This window comes from Gadus chalcogrammus, chromosome 8, assembly GCF_026213295.1.
Source record: "Gadus chalcogrammus isolate NIFS_2021 chromosome 8, NIFS_Gcha_1.0, whole genome shotgun sequence".
In the NCBI taxonomy this organism is placed as follows: Eukaryota; Metazoa; Chordata; class Actinopteri; order Gadiformes; family Gadidae; genus Gadus; species Gadus chalcogrammus.
This window is the reverse complement of record NC_079419.1, coordinates 19447833-19466622: the sequence shown is the minus strand read 5'-3', so window position 1 is coordinate 19466622 and position 18790 is coordinate 19447833. Positions and strand designations below refer to the sequence as shown.

General features: G+C 47.5%; 1 protein-coding gene across 3 annotated transcripts in view; it reads right to left on the bottom strand.

Annotated features, from left to right (window-relative positions):
- LOC130387556 (lysine-specific demethylase 4A-like) overlaps positions 1-18790 on the bottom strand; it is a 52194-nt gene that overhangs the window by 2721 nt on the left and 30683 nt on the right. For 2 of the 3 annotated variants that reach the window (XM_056596716.1, XM_056596715.1), the window contains 5 exons: positions 13342-13450; positions 9393-9584; positions 5542-5712; positions 4223-4342; positions 242-334 (listed from right to left, as the gene is read on the bottom strand). In XM_056596716.1, the coding sequence (XP_056452691.1) occupies positions 242-334; positions 4223-4342; positions 5542-5712; positions 9393-9584; positions 13342-13450 (685 nt within the window). Of the gene's footprint in view, positions 1-241; positions 335-4222; positions 4343-4429; positions 4552-5541; positions 5713-9392; positions 9585-13341; positions 13451-18790 lie in introns of those variants that run through there. The other variant, XR_008896311.1, reaches the window with a different exon arrangement.

The following is an 18790-nucleotide window of genomic DNA, read 5'->3' as shown; positions in this document are numbered from 1 at the left end:
CAACGCGCCTATGGACCTCTTATAATACAGTCCTCCGGGTGTGCTGTGCGTCAACTAAACCATGTTGCCACACAACACGCCCTTGTCTCATCATGGAAGACGCCCTTGTTGACAAAATTATTACAAGTCATTTGCATTAATAAAAAAATAAAATGTAGGGTTGTAGAACGGGGAATGACAGCATCATCAAAACGGTGAACTAACTGAATTACAGTGCAGGCGAGGACAAGCAGGGCCGTACCAGTCGGGACTTGACACGCTTGGGCAGGTCCTCGTCCAAAGTGTAGATGTCCTCCCTCTTCACTGAGATCTGGGAACCGTCCTCAAACTCCACCTGACACACACACACACACACACACACACACACACACACACACACACACACACACACACACACACACACACACACACACACACACACACACACACACACACACACACACACACAGTGTAATTTAAGTTCTATATGAAGAAATTATTAACTGTTTAAAACCAAGGTAAATGATTCTGGGGTTTGCCAGGACCCCAGGTTAATGTGGGGTTTATGTCCTGATGTAAAGCGGCGATGATTATTGTTCAACTCGCCCCTTTTGTGAGGTATGGGGCGTTCCAAAGCTGAGCAGTAGGCATAGCTCTATCTCGGTTTGTCCATCACAAGCCAGCACATACAAACAGTCCTGCTAGGTGGGTTTCGCTCTGCTTTTTCCATTAGTGCCCAAATATGCAAATCCACCACATTCGATTCTGTGTTTTCACAACACCTCGCATGCTCACAGAGACTGAGGAGTGTGGTTTGAGTCCTGAGCATAGATACCGGTTGGTTCCAGTCCTGAGCGTAGATACCGGTTGGTTCCAGTCCTGAGCGTAGATACCGGTTGGTTCCAGTCCTGAGCGTAGATACCGGTTGGTTCCAGTCCTGAGCGTAGATACCGGTTGGTTCCAGTCCTGAGCGTAGATACCGGTTGGTTCCAGTCCTGTGCGTAGATACCGGTTGGTTCCAGTCCTGAGCGTAGATACCGGTTGGTTCCAGTCCTGAGCGTAGATACCGGTTGGTTCCAGTCCTGAGCGTAGATACCGGTTGGTTCCAGTCCTGAGCGTAGATACCGGTTGGTTCCAGTCCTGAGCGTAGATACCGGTTGGTTCCAGTCCTGAGCGTAGATACCGGTTGGTTCCAGTCCTGAGCGTAGATACCGGTTGGTTCCAGTCCTGAGCGTAGATACCGGTTGGTTCCAGTCCTGAGCGTAGATACCGGTTGGTTCCAGTCCTGAGCGTAGATACCGGTTGGTTCCAGTCCTGAGGGTAGATACCGGTTGGTTCCAGTCCTGAGGGTAGATACCGGTTGGTTCCAGTCCTGAGCGTAGATACCGGTTGGTTCCAGTCCTGAGCGTAGATACCGGTTGGTTCCAGTCCTGAGCGTAGATACCGGTTGGTTCGAGTCCTGAGCGTACATACCGGTTGGTTTAAGTCCTGAGCGTAGATACCGGTTGGTTCCAGTCCTGAGTGTAGATACCGGTTGGTTTGAGGCAATGGGATAATTCGGAATCCTCAGTGCAGGGCAACAATTAAGTAAGTGCGGAGCATAAGTGGAAGGGGGGGGGGGGGGGGGGTTAAATGCTTGGAAAGCTGCCTGAGAGTTATGACTTCTGAGTCGAAACGTAGGGCTCAGTTCCCCGTCTTAAATTCTCTTGTTAAAATGAGGCTTACGACACAACGCAAATTAAGCTTTTTCCCCAGACGAAGCCATTCCATTGCAAACAAATCCAACGTTCAAAACAAAATTCATCACTGTGCTCATGACCAGGACATTTAAAAGGGAATCCTACCTACTGGCCCCTCAGTCTGTTTGTGAGTCAGTGCAATTCTGCAATTCTGTCCTCCCTACAGTGGGGAGAACAAGTATTTGATACACTGCCGATTTTGCAGGTTTTCCCACCTACAAAGCATGTAGAAGTCTGTAATTTGTAACTGTGAGTGACGGAATCTAAAACAAAAATCCAATTTTTAAGTAATTAACTTGCATTTTATTGCATGACATAAGTATTTGATACATCAGAAAAGCAGAACTTAATATTTGGTACAGAAACCTTTGTTTGCAATTACAGAGATCATACGTTTCCTGTAGTTCTTGACCAGGTTTGCACACACTGCAGCAGGGACTTTGGCCCACTCTTCCATACAAACCTTCTCCAGATCCTTCAGGTTTCGGGGCTCTCGCTGGGCAATACAGACTTTCAGCTCCCTCCAAAGATTTTCTATTGGGTTCAGGTCTGGAGACAGGCTAGGCCACTCCAGGACCTTGAGATGCTTCTTATGGAGCCACTCCTTAGTTGCCCTGGCTGTGTGTTTCGGGTCGTTGTCATGCTGGAAGACCCAGCCACGACCCATCTTCAATGCTCTTACTGAGGGATGGAGGTTGTTGGCCAAGATCGCGCGATACATGGCCCCATCCATCCTCCCCTCAATACGGTGCAGTCGTCCTGTCCCCTTTGCAGAAAAGCATCCCCAAAGAATGATGTTTCCACCTCCATGCTTCACGGTTGGGATGGTGTTCTTGGGGTTGTACTCATCCTTCTTCTTCCTCCAAACACGGCGAGTGGAGTTTAGACCAAAAAGCTCTATTTTTGTCTCATCAGACCACATGACCTTCTCCCATTCCTCCTCTTGGTCATCCAGATGGTCATTGGCAAAACTTCAGACGAGCCTGGACATGTGCTGGCTTGAGCAGGGGGACCTTGTGTGCGCTGCAGGATTTTAATCCATGACGGCGTAGTGTGTTACTAATGGTTTTCTTTGAGACTGGGGTCCCAGCTCCCTTCAGGTCATTGACCAGGTCCTCCCGTGTCGTTCTGGGCTGATCCCTCACCTTCCTCATGATCATTGATGCCCCATGAGGTGAGATCTTGCATGGAGCCCCAGACCGAGGGAGATTGACCGTCATCTTGAACCTCTTCCATTTTCTAATAATTGCGGCAACAGTTTTTGCCTTCTCACCAAGCTGCTTGCCTATTGTCCTGTAGCCCATCCCAGCCTTGTGCAGGTCTACAGTTTTATCCCTGATGTCCTTACACAGCTCTCTGGTCTTGGCCATTGTGGAGAAGTTGGAGTCTGTTTGATTGTGTGTGTGGATAGGTATATTATACAGGTAACAAGTTAAAAAAGGTGTAGTTAATACAGGTAATGAGCGGAGAACAGGAGGCCTTCTTAAAGAATAAAAATAGTCAAATGTTCTTCACATCTTTGATTAAACATCCGGCTCAATAAGGAAACATTTTGGGTGATTTTAATGGTAGATAATAATTCATTTGCTTATCAGGCTTTCCCACTTTGTTTGAATCCGTTAATCAAACAACTCCGCCTTCAGCACCTGCCCTCACAACTGTAACTGCACTGGCGAGTGGACACAGAATCAAACCCTGTGTAAATGTTTGTTAAGGGCACTATTGGAGAAAGCGACATAGCCCGGAGAGTTTGTATGCCCCTACCTGGGTCAGAGAATACAGAGATATAGCTTTGGGAGCAGAAACTTGTTTTGGATATAATGGATGTAAATAGATTAGCAAGTGTACCTATGACGAAAGTAACACAGTTGAGGCTGATATATCAGTCTCAACTGTGGTCCGAGCTTTCACGAAGGCAGGAATAATCACTGAACTGCCAGGTAACAGCAGCGACACTGACTCGGATAATGACGAGAGGGAGCCGGGCATGTTTGATACCGTAGGCTCGCCCAAATGTTCAATTCGGACACTGAAGAAGAAGAATTCGAGGGATTTCTGGATGGGGAATGAACTGAAAAAGTGACCTAAACATTTGAATTTTCTTAATTATAATTATATTATTCATTTTTACTGAATTTATTATTTTATTATGTTATTTATTACTGAAAAAAAAAAAGTAAAGTAAAAGAAAAAGGAAAAGTGAACGGTATTGGCCTCAACACCGGTAATACCGTATACCGCGGCAACCCTACTGGGAGATATTGTGAATATGCACATTAACGTTTGAACAACGTTGAGTTATTGTGAATGCACTACGTATAAAACATAGTTTTATACGTAAGTTGAACAATTTCGAGAGTTTGATTGCGCAAACAACCATGACTTTGATAACCAACATTGCAAGTCTTGACTTGTGGCAATATCAGAGACGCCAGGGTTGTGACGCACCTTGAGAGTGGTTGAGTTGAGCAAAGAACATGGCCCAGATGGGGGGGGCACTGTACCTGGTACATGGGGATGGAGTGCGAAGCTACAAACTTGGCGCCGTATATCAAACCGTCCGTCCAGCGGACCTGGACCACGTCCCCCTGGCTCGGCGGACCAAAGCGAACACAGTCCCGGTTCTGGAAGCATAGCATTGAAAAAATAAAAATAAAAACACACACAAACACACAGTCAGGACAGGCTTCAAATTATAAGATATTATCAACCTCTCAAATGAGCACGGAATGAATCCTCTTCAGGTACCCAGGGGTCCACACCCTCATCTCCAGGCCCCTCGGAAGGACAACATTGATGACACTACGTCTACCCAGTAATCCCTTGGTTTACTCTATATCAAAAAATAAACCAAAATTCGAACGAATATTAGGCAGCCCTTAATATTCAAACCTGTTATGGGCAGGCCAAGAGGGAGAGACGTCGGAGAACCCGACGCAGTCTATTCATAATATTGTAATGACCACGGAAGAGGCAGTGAATGAAGTATTGATTAGGCAGCGATTTATTAGAAACCTAATAAACCGTTGAAACACGCAAGACCGGTAACCATAGCAACGCCGGTAAACAAACCTCGCAAAGCCCAATCCAGGGCTGAATCCGAATACTCATACTTATAGTATGCATTTTGTAGAACGCCACAAATATAGCGCGCCCGAATGCTCAGTACGCATTGTGTAGTACGGAAAACGTTTCCGAATGCGTTACCGGAGTCTGGTAAAGAACGAAGAAGAGATGGCTGACCCGACACTACCAACAGCGGCTTAGAAAGACGTCGTAGAAAGCGGCGAAAAAAGGAGACATTAAAAAGAGTAAAAGAGTAAAGTAATTAATTAAGTAAAAATAGACATTTTTAATTTAATAGCAATGATGACGAGACGGAAAACAGGTAACTTATCAAGTTCATATTGCCGGCACCTGAGGGGAGATATGTCATCTCCAAACATCCGGTGGAGTTTCGGCGGTGTTCGGAAGCGTTCAGTGGTGTTCTACGCATAGCTGTAGACCGTACTACACTGTCAAGTGTAGTACGTTGAACAGAAATAGTATGTACTAAGTATTCGGATTCAGCCCAGGTCTTACTGAAGGCCTTTAATGGTCAAAATATTATTAATAAATATTCGAATATATTTGAATATCAATATTAATAAACAAACAAACTTCGAATATGATTTTTGGGCAAAAGTCAAAGCCCTAGTGAGCACAGAGGTACGGTGTAAGACCCAAACTGGATGACGTTATTCCTAGCATCGCTACCCCTGACCTCGTCTCTCGTCCCAATCAATAACCCCGTGTCCCCCCGCCCCCCCGCCCCCCCACTCACCTGGATGTCCTCGGGGAAGAGGTTGTCGCTGTAGGAGCCGTCGTCGAACACCACCTCGTAGAAGGTGGCGCTAGTGAGCTCCGTCACCTCGCTGTGGTAGTAGCGGGTGTTCCTGTACTTGCAGATCACCCGCTGGCCCAGCGCCAGCTCCCGCATGGACGCCTTGCTCCGCTGGGGGGGGGGGGGGCGGATGGAGGGGGAGGGGTAAGGCAGGACACATACAATGAGCAGGGGGGCACGTGACCGTTCCCAGTGGATCCACAATGGTCATTAAAAAGGTCAAAGAGAGTTATGGCCCTACCCTGTTGAGCTGGATATTAAAATAAAACGAATTTACGATGTTACGGCAGGATAAATTAATGAATAGATGAATGGATTACACCTCCCACACAACAGGGTTTCAGAAGCAGTGATGAATAATAGGAGATGAGGGGACGATTCCATTTTAACACTGAATGAAGCTGTTTAACTGAATGAACAAGAAGAGAAATCATCCAATCATAAAAGGCCAGGCGATTGTCATTATTTCTCCAACACTGTAGTTGAGTAAACATGATCAATCTAGAACAAGGAGAAAAAGGATGCAATGAGCATATCGGTACACAGACGATTGCGTTTGAGCGTGAAACCAGACCAACTGCCTGGGTCTCCTCTGATCAGGAAGTGGATCAGCAGGAGGCTAACAAAACGCACGGGGTGGCAATGGAACAGAGCAGCGCGCTGCACGCCCGTTGGATTTAGTCAACACTCCCTCATATCCCAGAGAAACCAGACACCGTGCAGTGCTTATGAGACTCCTCCCTCTCCGTCCGACCTGTTTGGGCAAGCATATTGTGTTTGTCAGGCGAAAGCTACTCACACCAGCCAGCCTTACATTGGCTGTTAGTGGGCTGAGAGAGGACAATGAGAAATCCTATAATGAAACACCACAGGAACAGAAAGACACACACACACGCGTTTGTATATATACACTACCGTTCAAAAGTTTGGGGTCACCCAGACTATTTCATGTTTTCCATGAAAACTCATTTATTCAACAGTTTTCAACTGCGCTAACATAATTGCACAAAGGTTTTCTAATCATCAATTAGCCTTTAAACTAGGGATGCACCGATCCGCTTTTTTCACCTCCGATACCGATACCGATATCTGAGGTTTAGTATCGGCCGATACCGATCCGATACCGATATAGAAAAACAGCGCGAAATTATGGCTACAAACTAAGTTTCATTGAGGGGAAAAGACTGGGATCATGAGACTTGAATTTTTTGAGGTGCTTTATAAGGTTTGTGGTATTAAAGCTAGAAGGTTTAGTACCACCCCTCGGGACATTTACTTTGCATATGTTGCATGTAGCCGTGGAGCTTGCTGGCTTAGGTAAAGTGAAATAGCTCCAGATAGCAGATCCTTTTGCTTGCTCCATTTTGCAATCACTGTAGGCTCCGCACGGCGTGTTGCTTGTTTATGACGTCACTCACAGCGCACAGCATAGAAACTGAATAGATCAGCCAATAGATAGATAGATACACTTTTATTAATCCCGTGAGAAAATTTTCGTGGGAAATTCAATTATCAAAGCAGCAAGGTAGTAGGAATAGGATTCAAGTATGTACATAAACGTAAAAATTTTTTTTTATTTTTTTTTAAATATGGATCGGCCCATTTGTCACCGATACCCGATCTAGAAATTTCTTCAATATCGGTACCGATACCGATACAAATATCGGATCGGTGCATCCCTACTTTAAACCCGATGAGCTAAACAATGTACCATTAGAACTAGTGATTGATGGCTGCTGGAAATGGACCTCTGTACACATGTAGATATTCCATTAAAATTTTCGTTTGCGGTTTCTAACTAGAATAGTCATTTACTACAATGTCTAGACAATGGTTTCTCAACGGGGGCAGTACCGCCCCCTGGGGGGCGTTCGCAAAACCTAGGGGGGCGCTGGGAACGTGATTTATTTTTAAATTTTTTGTGGGGGATTTTTAAACTATCATGGTTTTCAAATCGTTTTGGTGCAAAAATAGGCTACCTGAAATAAATAGCCTATGCTCAGTGTAACAGTGGTCAGACAGCGCGGTTCAGTCCTGCACAAACCCAGACTCCCGTTACATCAACTTTCGTCATGATCTCCATAGTAACGCTGATAAACATAACCCAAGTTCGCAGGTTAACAGTTCAATAACCAACACAACACAATCCATCATGGCAGAACAACATCCTCTTGATGTTGTTCAGTTCCAGCTGCTGTGAGCGTAGTCTCCACGAAAAGACCTTTGCATTTCAAATAGGCCACAAAATATATAGGCCCTTCATTCATTGGTTCACGGGGCACGGCACGGCGGGAGACGTGGGAGTGCCGTGGCCACGGTGCCCAAGGTCGCGGGGTGCCGAGGCCGGGGCACGACGGGAGACCGGGCACTCCACCGAAACCGACTCATTCATTGCTATTATTGAACAACGCAAAATCAATGAAAAACGAGGCAATGACACCTTTAAGCAATATAACACGAGTGTGAGTGGGTTGTTAGTTTATTCATTTTTTTTATGGGGGGGGCGCCAGACGATCAGGGTAGGGTCAGGGGGGCGTTTGCTCAAAAAAGGTTGAGAACCACTGGTCTAGACAAGCCTGGTCCTACCAGACCATCGTACTTCATTTCATTTGTACAGAAGGTCTGGAACTGCTCAATTGACAAACGTTCACTCACTTGGAGGCGGGTGTCTGTAGAAGTTTTAAAATGATTGGATCTGCCCAGTGCCACTCTGGATCTGCCATAACCAATCGCATAGCGTTTGGTCGTGACGTATGTCATGCGACGGGACCGGCACCTTCACCACTAACGGAGCCAGCTGGAAAATCAAACTTTTCCCGAACCCGGTGGGGAGAAGCGCCACAACATCATTGCCACCAACAAAACTCTGCAAAGCTTGTTCTTGCTCCGGCTTTAATTGAACGATTTTCAGCAGCGATCCCACAACAGACCGAATAGCTTCTCTCGTATCCTTCTCCATTGTCTTCCTCTGACTACTGGCTTGCGCGACCTAGACGTCATCGTTCTCAGCCACTCCCTCTGTTCGCTGATTGGACTGCCAGAAATCTGGTTTACATGGAATGCATTTACATTAAGCAGACCCAGGCCTAGTACTGAAGTGAAATGAAAATTGAGCGGAAGTAGGTAGGTGGGCGGTGCCAGGCTAGGTCTACACTGTATTTCTGATTCATTTAATGTAATCGTCATTGAAAAAAAAAAAAAGCTTCCTTTTAAAAAATAATGGCATTTCTAAGTGACCTCATACTTTGGAACGGTAGTGTATAAATACCAATGTTTGTGATCAAACTTGTCATAGTAAGCACAAAAAAGCCAAAGGGGAGTTTTCTGTTACGTCTAAAGTCGAGTTTGGAAGAAGATTCTTTGACCAACCATATTGAAGCTTTCTCGTGGTTGATTTATAGAAAAGGGAAGAGACTTTACCCATTTCTGTCTGCATGACGTGAGACCTAAAGTTCACACACCTCACATCACTCTGCAGGACTTTCATTGGGCATACTATCTGTTCATCTGTAACATTTTCGTAATTTTCCCAAACAAGATAAGCTGTTGAGCACGAAACTAAACAAAAACCACATGTAGGGCAACGGTTACAAAAGGGCAGTCTTGGTCGAAAAGGGCTGGCAATTCCTTCACATCTTTCAATACCACATGCTGGGTTTCAACCCCAGTAAGAATTTGACATTTACAATACATTTTCGCCTCCAGGTCATATTTCAGCACATTGTACTGAGGGTTTGGTCGCCACGCCCTAGTGACGGACAGCCTGCCCACGCCACTGCGCCTCGGGTTACCTCGGGTAGGACGGGGCTGCGGTGCCGGTGGCAGGTGATGTAGACGATGAAGGGCCAGTCGTCGGGGTACATGAGGACACCGGCCGCCTGGGCGCAGGTGGGGTGGAAGGCCGTGGAGCAGCGGCCGTGCGAGCACTGCACACAGCAGCCGCTCACCTCCCTCACCAGCCTCTTCCTGCAGTACGCACACTTCTGCCAGGAGGGGAGAGAGAGACACACACACAGAGAGAGAGAGAGAGCGAGAGCGAGAGCGAGAGCGAGAGCGAGAGCGAGAGAGACAGAGAGACAGAGAGAGAGAGAGAGACAGAGAGAGACAGAGAGAGACAGAGCGAGACAGAGAGAGACAGAGACAGAGACAGAGAGACAGAGAGAGAGAGACAGAGACAGAGACAGACAGACAGACAGGGTAGGGGAGGGAGCAAGAGAGAGAGATTGGAAACCGTGTGAGTAATAAAAGGATTATCACGACGGAGATAGAAGACAAGAGGGAGCCCGCACACAGGCTAGCTGGAAGGAGGGAAATCCCCTGATCTTGGCGGCACAGTGTAGCATAACTTTTTTACAACGCAATTTCTTTAGGAAGTGCTCCTCTGAGATGACCCGGGTCCAACAATGCAGACCGGTGGCAATGCCCAGAGTCCCAGAATAACCCTGGGACAGGGCGGGACTCATGCACACAAAGGGAAAACCTACCGTCTGCACTAGGCTTCCGGCAACCACAACAATTACAGGGGAGATCCAGACCAAGATCTTCTCTACACCTGGCATCAAAATGCGATGTATCTGCATAGGTTATCCGTTGCTCAATAACCCATCATGGGCTTCTGCCTTAATACTGGGTATCAGGCAAACGATTAAGCGCATTCTGTTGATCGCATCTCGACATGCTAATGAGATTTGGATGCCTTGGCAACAAGCATGGTGCATCCCAGGGCGAGCTCACAGCAGTCTGGCTCTCAAGGCCAGCCAGACCTCTTCCAGAAGTGCATCTTGCTGGCCGTCACAACGACACAATACTGACGGCAATGGATCCAGTGTGCGTGTGCCACCTAGCATTGTCCGAGGGCGTTCTCCCATCCAGAGGAGGCGGTTCCCGGTCAGCTTTTGAACGTGGTGTCGGGGGCAACTTGGGGGCGGCGGTGAAAAGATACCGACATCCCTGAGGCCTGTTCCCACGGTGCCAGACACAGCACACCAGAGGCACCGCTCAATTCACTGGCAGGAAGGGACCCGCCGAGACACTGCCACGACGGATCAAAGCATTTCCTTTTACTCTGACGTGATCTGTGTGGTGGGGGCAATGCTTACGAGAGCTGCCCACATGGTGGAAGCCAGAGGAAGGCGGTTAAGAGCGGAGGAAGTTCGTGTGAAATAACTAAGTATAGTATATGCTACAAGTGAACCTCCTAAGATGGTGCAATTTGATTGGTTCACTATCTCGGGATATTTGGAGCATTCACGTGTAGTATATCCCAAAATAATTATTTGTTTATTAATTAATTCATATTAATTGTTTGGCGAATAATTGTTAAATACTATATTGCGTATATATAGTCTTCTAAAAGTATCTACGATGTAATCGAGGCCAATACTTCTGATATTAATGTGTAATGATGTAAATGGTGCATAGACCAGTTCTATCCTAATTCCCTGTTAGCACGATTTGTAGTTCTTCAAATGGAATTTGTTAGAAGCTTGCCGCAATTTCCGGGTGGGATATCCCCTTCGTTCAACAAATCAACAATCCCCCCATTAATGATGATATTAGTCAGCTAGAAAATTTCCTGCAGAAAATAGGGTGAGTGCAGTAGTAAGCCTACAAAGTGAGGTTGGAGATATGTTGTAATAAAGCCACAAAGACTAAGACATAAAGAAACGTTAAATGGCTTAAATCAAGTGAAGGGATTTGAACAAAAGTTCAAAAGTCTAAATGGAGTAAACAATGTAAACATGCACACCATTTAAGAAAATGTAAATGGTTGGAAACAAATAAAGTGACAGCTGAATGAAAAGCACAAAGCATTGCTAAAAATGCAGAAATTTAAATTGAACTGAACTGAAGAATCTGCGGCCCCGTTAAACGAGGACGCTAACGGGTAAAAACGACTAAATATTTTATCGGAAGTGCCTTTCGTTTAGACGGTGACCACGTTTTTGGGGCTTAAAAACGCAAAAGTCTGAAACCACCCTCCAGAGTGGAAAACTTGAATACGCTCCACAGTAGCGTTTCCGTCTACACTGCCAGGACACAAAACTCTGCTCAGATCTGCTCATGTCGTGTACACGTTTACGTCGCATACATGCGCCAGTACAGGGAAATAAACAAACATGTTGGATTATTTCCATGCGTCAGACCTTCCAAGCTGCACTGGCAGCTCTAATAAACTTACAGGAGTCTTTCCACAAAATGTACAGGATAGGTACAGATAGTATTACTGAACAGAGAAGGATCTTTTTGGTTTTCGCGGCGCGGGTAAGAAAAGAAGGAAGATTCTACGCATGCGCTCAGACATGGCGGTGTTGTGTGATAGTGTAGCACAGCACCAACTAGCCACCTGGCATGCATACCCAATCGAATTCCACACACTTCTGCGTCACCGTATGCACGCAGATTTCCTCCCGAAAACGTTTGTCTGAACGCAGAATAAAAACGCGACACCACTTTTGCGTCTTCTGTTCGGACCGTCATCATGTGAACGTAGCCTGAAAGGTAAAATGTATTGCACTGCTGGTGTGTGTGTGTGTGTGTGTGTGTGTGTGTGTGTGTGTGTGTGTGTGTGTGTGTGTGTGTGTGTGTGTGTGTGTGTGTGTGTGTGTGTGTGTGTGTGTGTGTGTGTCTTTAAGAGAATAGCGAGCCGGTGCGTGATTAAAAGTAGCCCAATAGAGTGGGAAAAACAGCCCAATCCGGCAACACTGCCTGAACGTCCTACAAAAGTAGCTCAATCTGGCAGGAAAAACTGCTCAATCTGGCAACACTGCTGAACCTCCCCACGCTCCAGCGTCAACGTACATCAATGAGACCAACGGAAAACGAAGCCGGTATGAAACTAAAACTGTGATTCTGAATAAAGTTTAAATGATATCGAAATTCCGTTTGGATATTATTGATGTGGGTCGATTTGTTAAATGGTTTGAACGAAGGTAAACGGTTGAAAAATGATTGAGTTACGATGTCTTAAGAAGTAGAAGTGGGAGGACGGCAGAGCCGACTACTATGTTAGTATTTCAAAAGTAGAATATCCTAAAAAGTATAAAATATTTAACAAATCTGAAAAGAAGCACGTGATGCAAGCTATTATGAACATTTTATAATTTGAATGGTGTCTCTAGGTGAAAAATTGAGGAAGGAGATATGTCCCAAAGTTTGTGAAAAATAATAAAGAGGACGGAAAGAAAGAGGAAAACTTATAAAGAGCAATAGTTGAGCGCTGCATGCAGCACTCATCTAATTATTATAACTAGATAAAAAAATACGAAAATGTCTTATCATTGACGGGCCCAAATTAAAATATTTGCCATCAGAACAGAAATCAGAAACAACGCCTCAGTCAGCCCCCCGAGTGGCCCTGTAAATAACACCTCAGAGCAGACAGCAACAGCCTGCGCATTCCCCCGCATGCAGTGACTTCCCCCCACTGTAAACCGGATCCTTGCGCTGATCTCACTCTCCAAATGACTGCCCTCAAGCTGGCCACGCATCACCGCTCAGGTACACAAATACGTGATGTGAATCTAACGTGATCCACCCAGTGTTTGCTAAACACAGGTCCATGAAATGCAACACCTTTCAATGGCCGGGAGACATGGCCGAGGAGGGGACCTTTTTGTGGTCGTCGAGTATGGAAATCTTGCTCTCTTCTTGGCTCACTCTTTACAATGCTTGAAGCTCACCTATGGCAGCTATAGGGAACGGCGCTAGACAAAGGAGGGGAGTCAGGTGCTGTCTTACCAGGTTGAAGCGGGCCAGTGGGATGGCCGAGAGGTCGATGGGTCTGCGCGCCGTGAGGGAGACGAAGCGCGCCTCCAGCACCGTGATGGCACACAAGACGTGCACCCACCTAGCTCGGACACACACACACACACACACACACACACACACACACACACACACACACACACACACACACACACACACACACACACACACACACACACACACACACACACACACACACACACACACACACACACACACACACACACACACACACACACACGTTTGCGAGCTGGCAGGAGACAGAATGCCATGACCAGACAGGATGCCATGAGAGCATTACAGCATTATGCTGTAATTGAAAGGCCGGGAAATATATACATATTCCATTCTGGTGGCATTTCCTGTGATTAGCACTGATTGCTTTCTTTCCCACATACCAGAGGACACCACGGGATGTGGTTCCGGCTTGTGGCTGCAAAAAGCATATTTATTATGTGCGCAGGTCTGAATGAATAAAATCCATTCTGTACTTAGACTTACTGTAATAGTGCTTGTGAGATACAGTCAGGTTGGAGACACACCAGGGTGTACAGCAACTTCATACTGTAATATGTTTATGAAGTGTGCAAACATGTATTCAAGCAAAAGAGTGCTTGAAAATACATTAATATGTTGATGTGTATGTTGGCAACATTTAGGAGCAGGATATATACTTAAATAGCCATTCATGCATTGTTGTTGAGGCTGTATAAAATAGGTTTGTTCACTAACTGGTTAGTGTCTGGCCCGGGCAGCAGTCGGAGTTCTACGTTTCTTCAAAAAATAATGACATTTCTAAGTGACCTCATACTTTTGAATGGTAGTGTATAAATACAAATGTTTGTGATCAGAGCTACCAGGACATCTGAACTGATGGACACAATCCTCATAACTTGTCATAGTGAGGACAAAAAGCCAGAGGGGAGTGTTCTGTTATGTCTAAAGTCGAGTTTGAAAGAAGATCAGTGTTTGCACCTGGCACCTGGCAGCGGCGTACCGCCGCTGCCAGGTGCATATAGGGGATATGACCACTGATGACCACTGATATGACCACTGCTGCTGAATTTCTTTTTTTTAACTAGAGAAGAGGAGAGCTTCATATTAACGGAGGAACTTCCGCAGATTAGGAGTTTGCGGTTCAATAGATCATCAGTGAAACATTGTTGCGACACAATTGAGTGTAGTAACCCAGAGAACCAGCTACAACCTTGTTTTCATCCAAACGAGCCGTCTTTAGCGAACGGTGAATTGCATTGGCTTCTACGAGCAGAGAGGCTAACTAGTCTTTATCAGAAAATCCACGATTTCCAGCTGTGTTATAACATGACCTGGTAATAATAATACTATAATTTTAAAACCTTGACATAATCTGTCAGATGTCTATTAAATGACAGTTGACCACAAGACGATTCTATATATGCCTCTTCTTGAATTGCTTCATGTTTTAGTAGGCAGAGCCTTGTAATGCTGCGTAGCATGATAAGCATGATTAGGTGCAAGGAGCAGAAAAATATCAAATATATGTTGATATGGGTGCTAATTTTCTGTTGAAAAAAAATGCTGGCATTAGTTTATCAGCTGAGGGTGTATTCATTGCCATAACAACGTGAGCTAATCGACATGTTCTAATACTATGAGAATCAGGCAAACGCCCTCAGCTGATTAAAAGTGTCAGGGGGGCGTGAGCGGCAGAGGGGACTTAGTGTCTTATGTATTTATTTATTTTAATAGGTTACTTATTTTATTCCTCTCCTGGAACCGTCACCTTATCGTGGTGGAGAGGTTTGCGTGTCCCTGTGAACCTGAGAGCTGTGTTGTCTGGAGCCTTGTGCTCCTTGTAGGGTCTCTCATGGCAGAGTGGTCTCAGGTGAGGGGCCAGACTAAGAATGGTTCAAAAAACTCCAATGAATAACGGAAAAAGAGGAGATGTGACCCGGCCCGGAGGAAGCCCGGGGCCCCCGTCTGGAGCCAGGCCCAGACGGAGGGCTCGATGGCGAGCGCCTGGTGGCCGGGTTTGCCACGGAGCCCGGTCGGGCACAGCCCGAACAAACTACGTGGCACCCCCCCTCTCTTCATCCCATGGGCCCACCACCTGTGGGAAGACCCGTTGGGGTCGGGTGCGCAGCCACATGGGTGGCAGCGAAGGTCAGGGGTCTCGACGGACCAGACCCGGGCGGCAGAAGCTGGCTCTGGGGAGGTGCTTGTGAGGGAGGTGGAGCGCTATCAGTTAGATCTGGTGGGAATAACCTCCACGCACAGTCTCAGCTCTGGTACCGTACTCCTGGATAAGGGTTGGACTCTATTCTTCTCCGGAGTTGCCGAGGGCGTGAGGCGCCGGGCGGGTGTGGGGATACTCATAAATCCCCGGCTGAGCGCCGCGGTGTTGGAGTCTACCCCGGTAGACGAGAGGGTCGCCTTCCCTGTGCCTAAGGGTTGTAGGGAGGAAAACTCTGACTGTTGTTTGTGCGTATGCACCAAACAGCAGCTCAGAGTACTCGGCCTTCTTGGAGACCCTGAATGGAGTCCTGTATGGGGCTCCAGTAGGGGACTCCGTAGTTCTGCTGGGAGACTTCAACGCCCACGTGGGCAACGATGGAGACACCTGGAGAGGCGTGGTGGGGAGGAACGGCCTCCCTGATCTAAACCCGAGCGGTCGTTTGTTATTGGACTTCTGTGCTAGTCATGGATTATCCATAACAAACACCATGTTCGAACATAAGGGTGCTCATAAGTGTACCTGGTACCAGAGTACCCTAGGCCGAAGATCGATGATCGATTTCGTGATCGTGTCATCTGATCTGAGGCCGCATGTTTTGGACACTCGGATAAAGAGAGGGGCGGAAGTGTCAACCGACCACCATCTGGTTGTGAGTTGGATCAGGGAATGGGGGAAATTTCCGGATAGACCTGGTAAGCCCAAACGAGTAGTGCGGGTGAACTGGGAACGTCTGGAGGAGGCCCCCGTCCTAGGTATCTTCAACTCACACCTCCGGCGGAGCTTTTCTGGCATTCCTGTCGAGGTTGGGGGCATTGAGCCGGAGTGGGCGGTGTTCAAAGCCTCCATTGCTGAAGCTGCGGTGGCTAGCTGTGGCCTCAGGGTCTTAGGCTCCTCAAGGGGCGGTAACCCTCGGACACCATGGTGGACACCGGTGGTCAGGGAAGCCGTCCGACTGAAGAAGGAGGCCTTCCGGGATATGATATCCTGGAGGACTCCTGACTTGGTTGCAGGGTACCGACAGGCTCGAAGGGCTGCAGCGGCTGCCGTGTCGGAGGCTAAGCAGCGGGTGTGGGAGAAGTTCGGAGAGGCCATGGAGAAGGACTTTCGGTCGGCACCAAAGTGTTTCTGGCAGACTATCCGGCACCTCAGGAGGGGGAAACGGGGAACCATCCAAGCTGTGTACAGTAAGGATGGGACTCTGTTGACCTCAACTGAGGAGGTCGTCGGACGTTGGAAGGAACACTTTGAGGAACACCTGAATCCGAATAACACGCCCTCTATGTTGGAGGCAGAGCTCGAGGTTGATGGTGTTTCGTCGTCAATTTCCCTGGTGGAGGTCACTGAGGTAGTCAAACATCTCCGCAGTGGCAAAGCCCCAGGGATTGATGAGATCCAGCCAGAAATGCTAAAGGCTCTGGGTGTTGAGGGGCTGTCATGGTTGACACGCCTATTCAACATCGCGTGGGAGTCGGGTACAGTGCCAAAGGAGTGGCAAACCGGGGTGGTGGTTCCCCTGTTCAAAAAGGGGGACCAGAGAGTGTGTGCCAATTACCGGGGTATCACACTTCTCAGCCTCCCTTGTAAAGTCTACTCCAAGGTGCTGGAAAGGAGGGTTCGGCCGATCGTCGAACCTCAGATTGAAGAGGAACAATGCGGTTTTCGCCCCGGATGTGGAACTACGGACCAGCTCTTCACTTTCGCAAGGATCCTGGAGGGGGCCTGGGAGTGTGCCCATCCGGTCGGGGCCTGGGAGTATGCCCATCCGGTCTACATGTGTTTTGTGGATCTGGAGAAGGCGTATGACCGGGTCCCCCGGGAGAAACTGTGGGAGGTGCTGCGGGAGTATGGGGCAAGGGGGTCTCCAATCTTTGTACTCCCAAAGCGAGAGCTGTGTTCGTGTTCTCGGCAGCCAGTCAGTTTCGTTCTCAGTGGGTGCTGGTCTCCGCCAGGGCTGCGCCTTGTCACCGATCCTGTTTGTGATATACATGGACAGGATATCGAGGCGTAGTCGTGGTGGGGAGGGGTTGCAGTTCGGTGGTCTGAGGATCTCGTCACTGCTTTTTGCAGATGATGTGGTCCTCATTGGATCATCGGCCTGTGACCTTCAGCACTCACTGGATTGGCCGGCGGCCGAGTGTGAAGCGGCTGGGATGAGGATCAGCACCGCTAAATCTGAGGCCATGACTCTTAGCAGGAAACCGGTGGATTGCTTACTCCGGGTAGGAAATGAGTCCTTAGCCCAAGTGAAGGAGTTCAAGTACCTCGGGGTCTTGTTCGCGAGTGAGGGTACTTGGCACTTGGAGCGTGAGATTGGCCGGAGAATCGGAGCAGCGGGGGCGGTATTGCGTTCGCTTTACCGCACCGTTGTAACGAAAAGAGAGCTGAGCCGCAAGGCAAAGCTCTCGATCTACCGGTCGATCTTCGTTCCTATCCTCACCTATGGTCATGAGGGCTGGGTGATGACCGAAAGGACGAGATTGCGGGTACAAGCTGCCGAGATGAGTTTTCTCAGAAGGGTGGCTGGCGTCTCCCTTAGGGATAGGGTGAGAAGCTCAGCCATCCGTGAGGAACTCGGATTAGAGCCGCTGCTCCTTTACTTAGAAAGGAGTCAGCTGAGGTGGTTCGGGCATCTGGTAAGGATGCCCACTGGGCGCCTTCCTTGGGAGGTGTTTCAGGCACGTCCAGTGGGGAGGAGACCTCGGGGAAGACCCAGGACAGTGTTGAGATTATATCTCAACACTGGCCTGGGAATGCCTCGGGATCCCCCCGTCAGAGCTGGTTAATGTGGCCCGGGAAAGGGAAGCCTGGGGCCCCCTGCTTGAGCTGCTCCCCCCGCGACCCGACCCCGGATAAGCGGATGAGGATGAGGATGAGGGACTTATTTTATTTTAAATAAACATAAGACCAAGGGTCAGAAGTTTTACAAGAATTTTGATCTTACAAAGTCATGACAGAGGGACTTGGTGTCTTTATTCATGCTTGAAAGATTATTATTTTTTTATTATATTATTTTTTTTGAAAGGGAATAAGCTGATGAAGCTGACAAGTGACCAATGTTTACTTTTTAAAAATATTATAATTAAATGCAAACCCCAGTGAATAATTTGCTCTTGTTTCTCTGTTTTGAGATTCACACAGACTTAGCAGTCTTGTTTAAATGTTACAAATTGAGTTAATAAACTGAAGTTTGAAATAGTTTTAAGT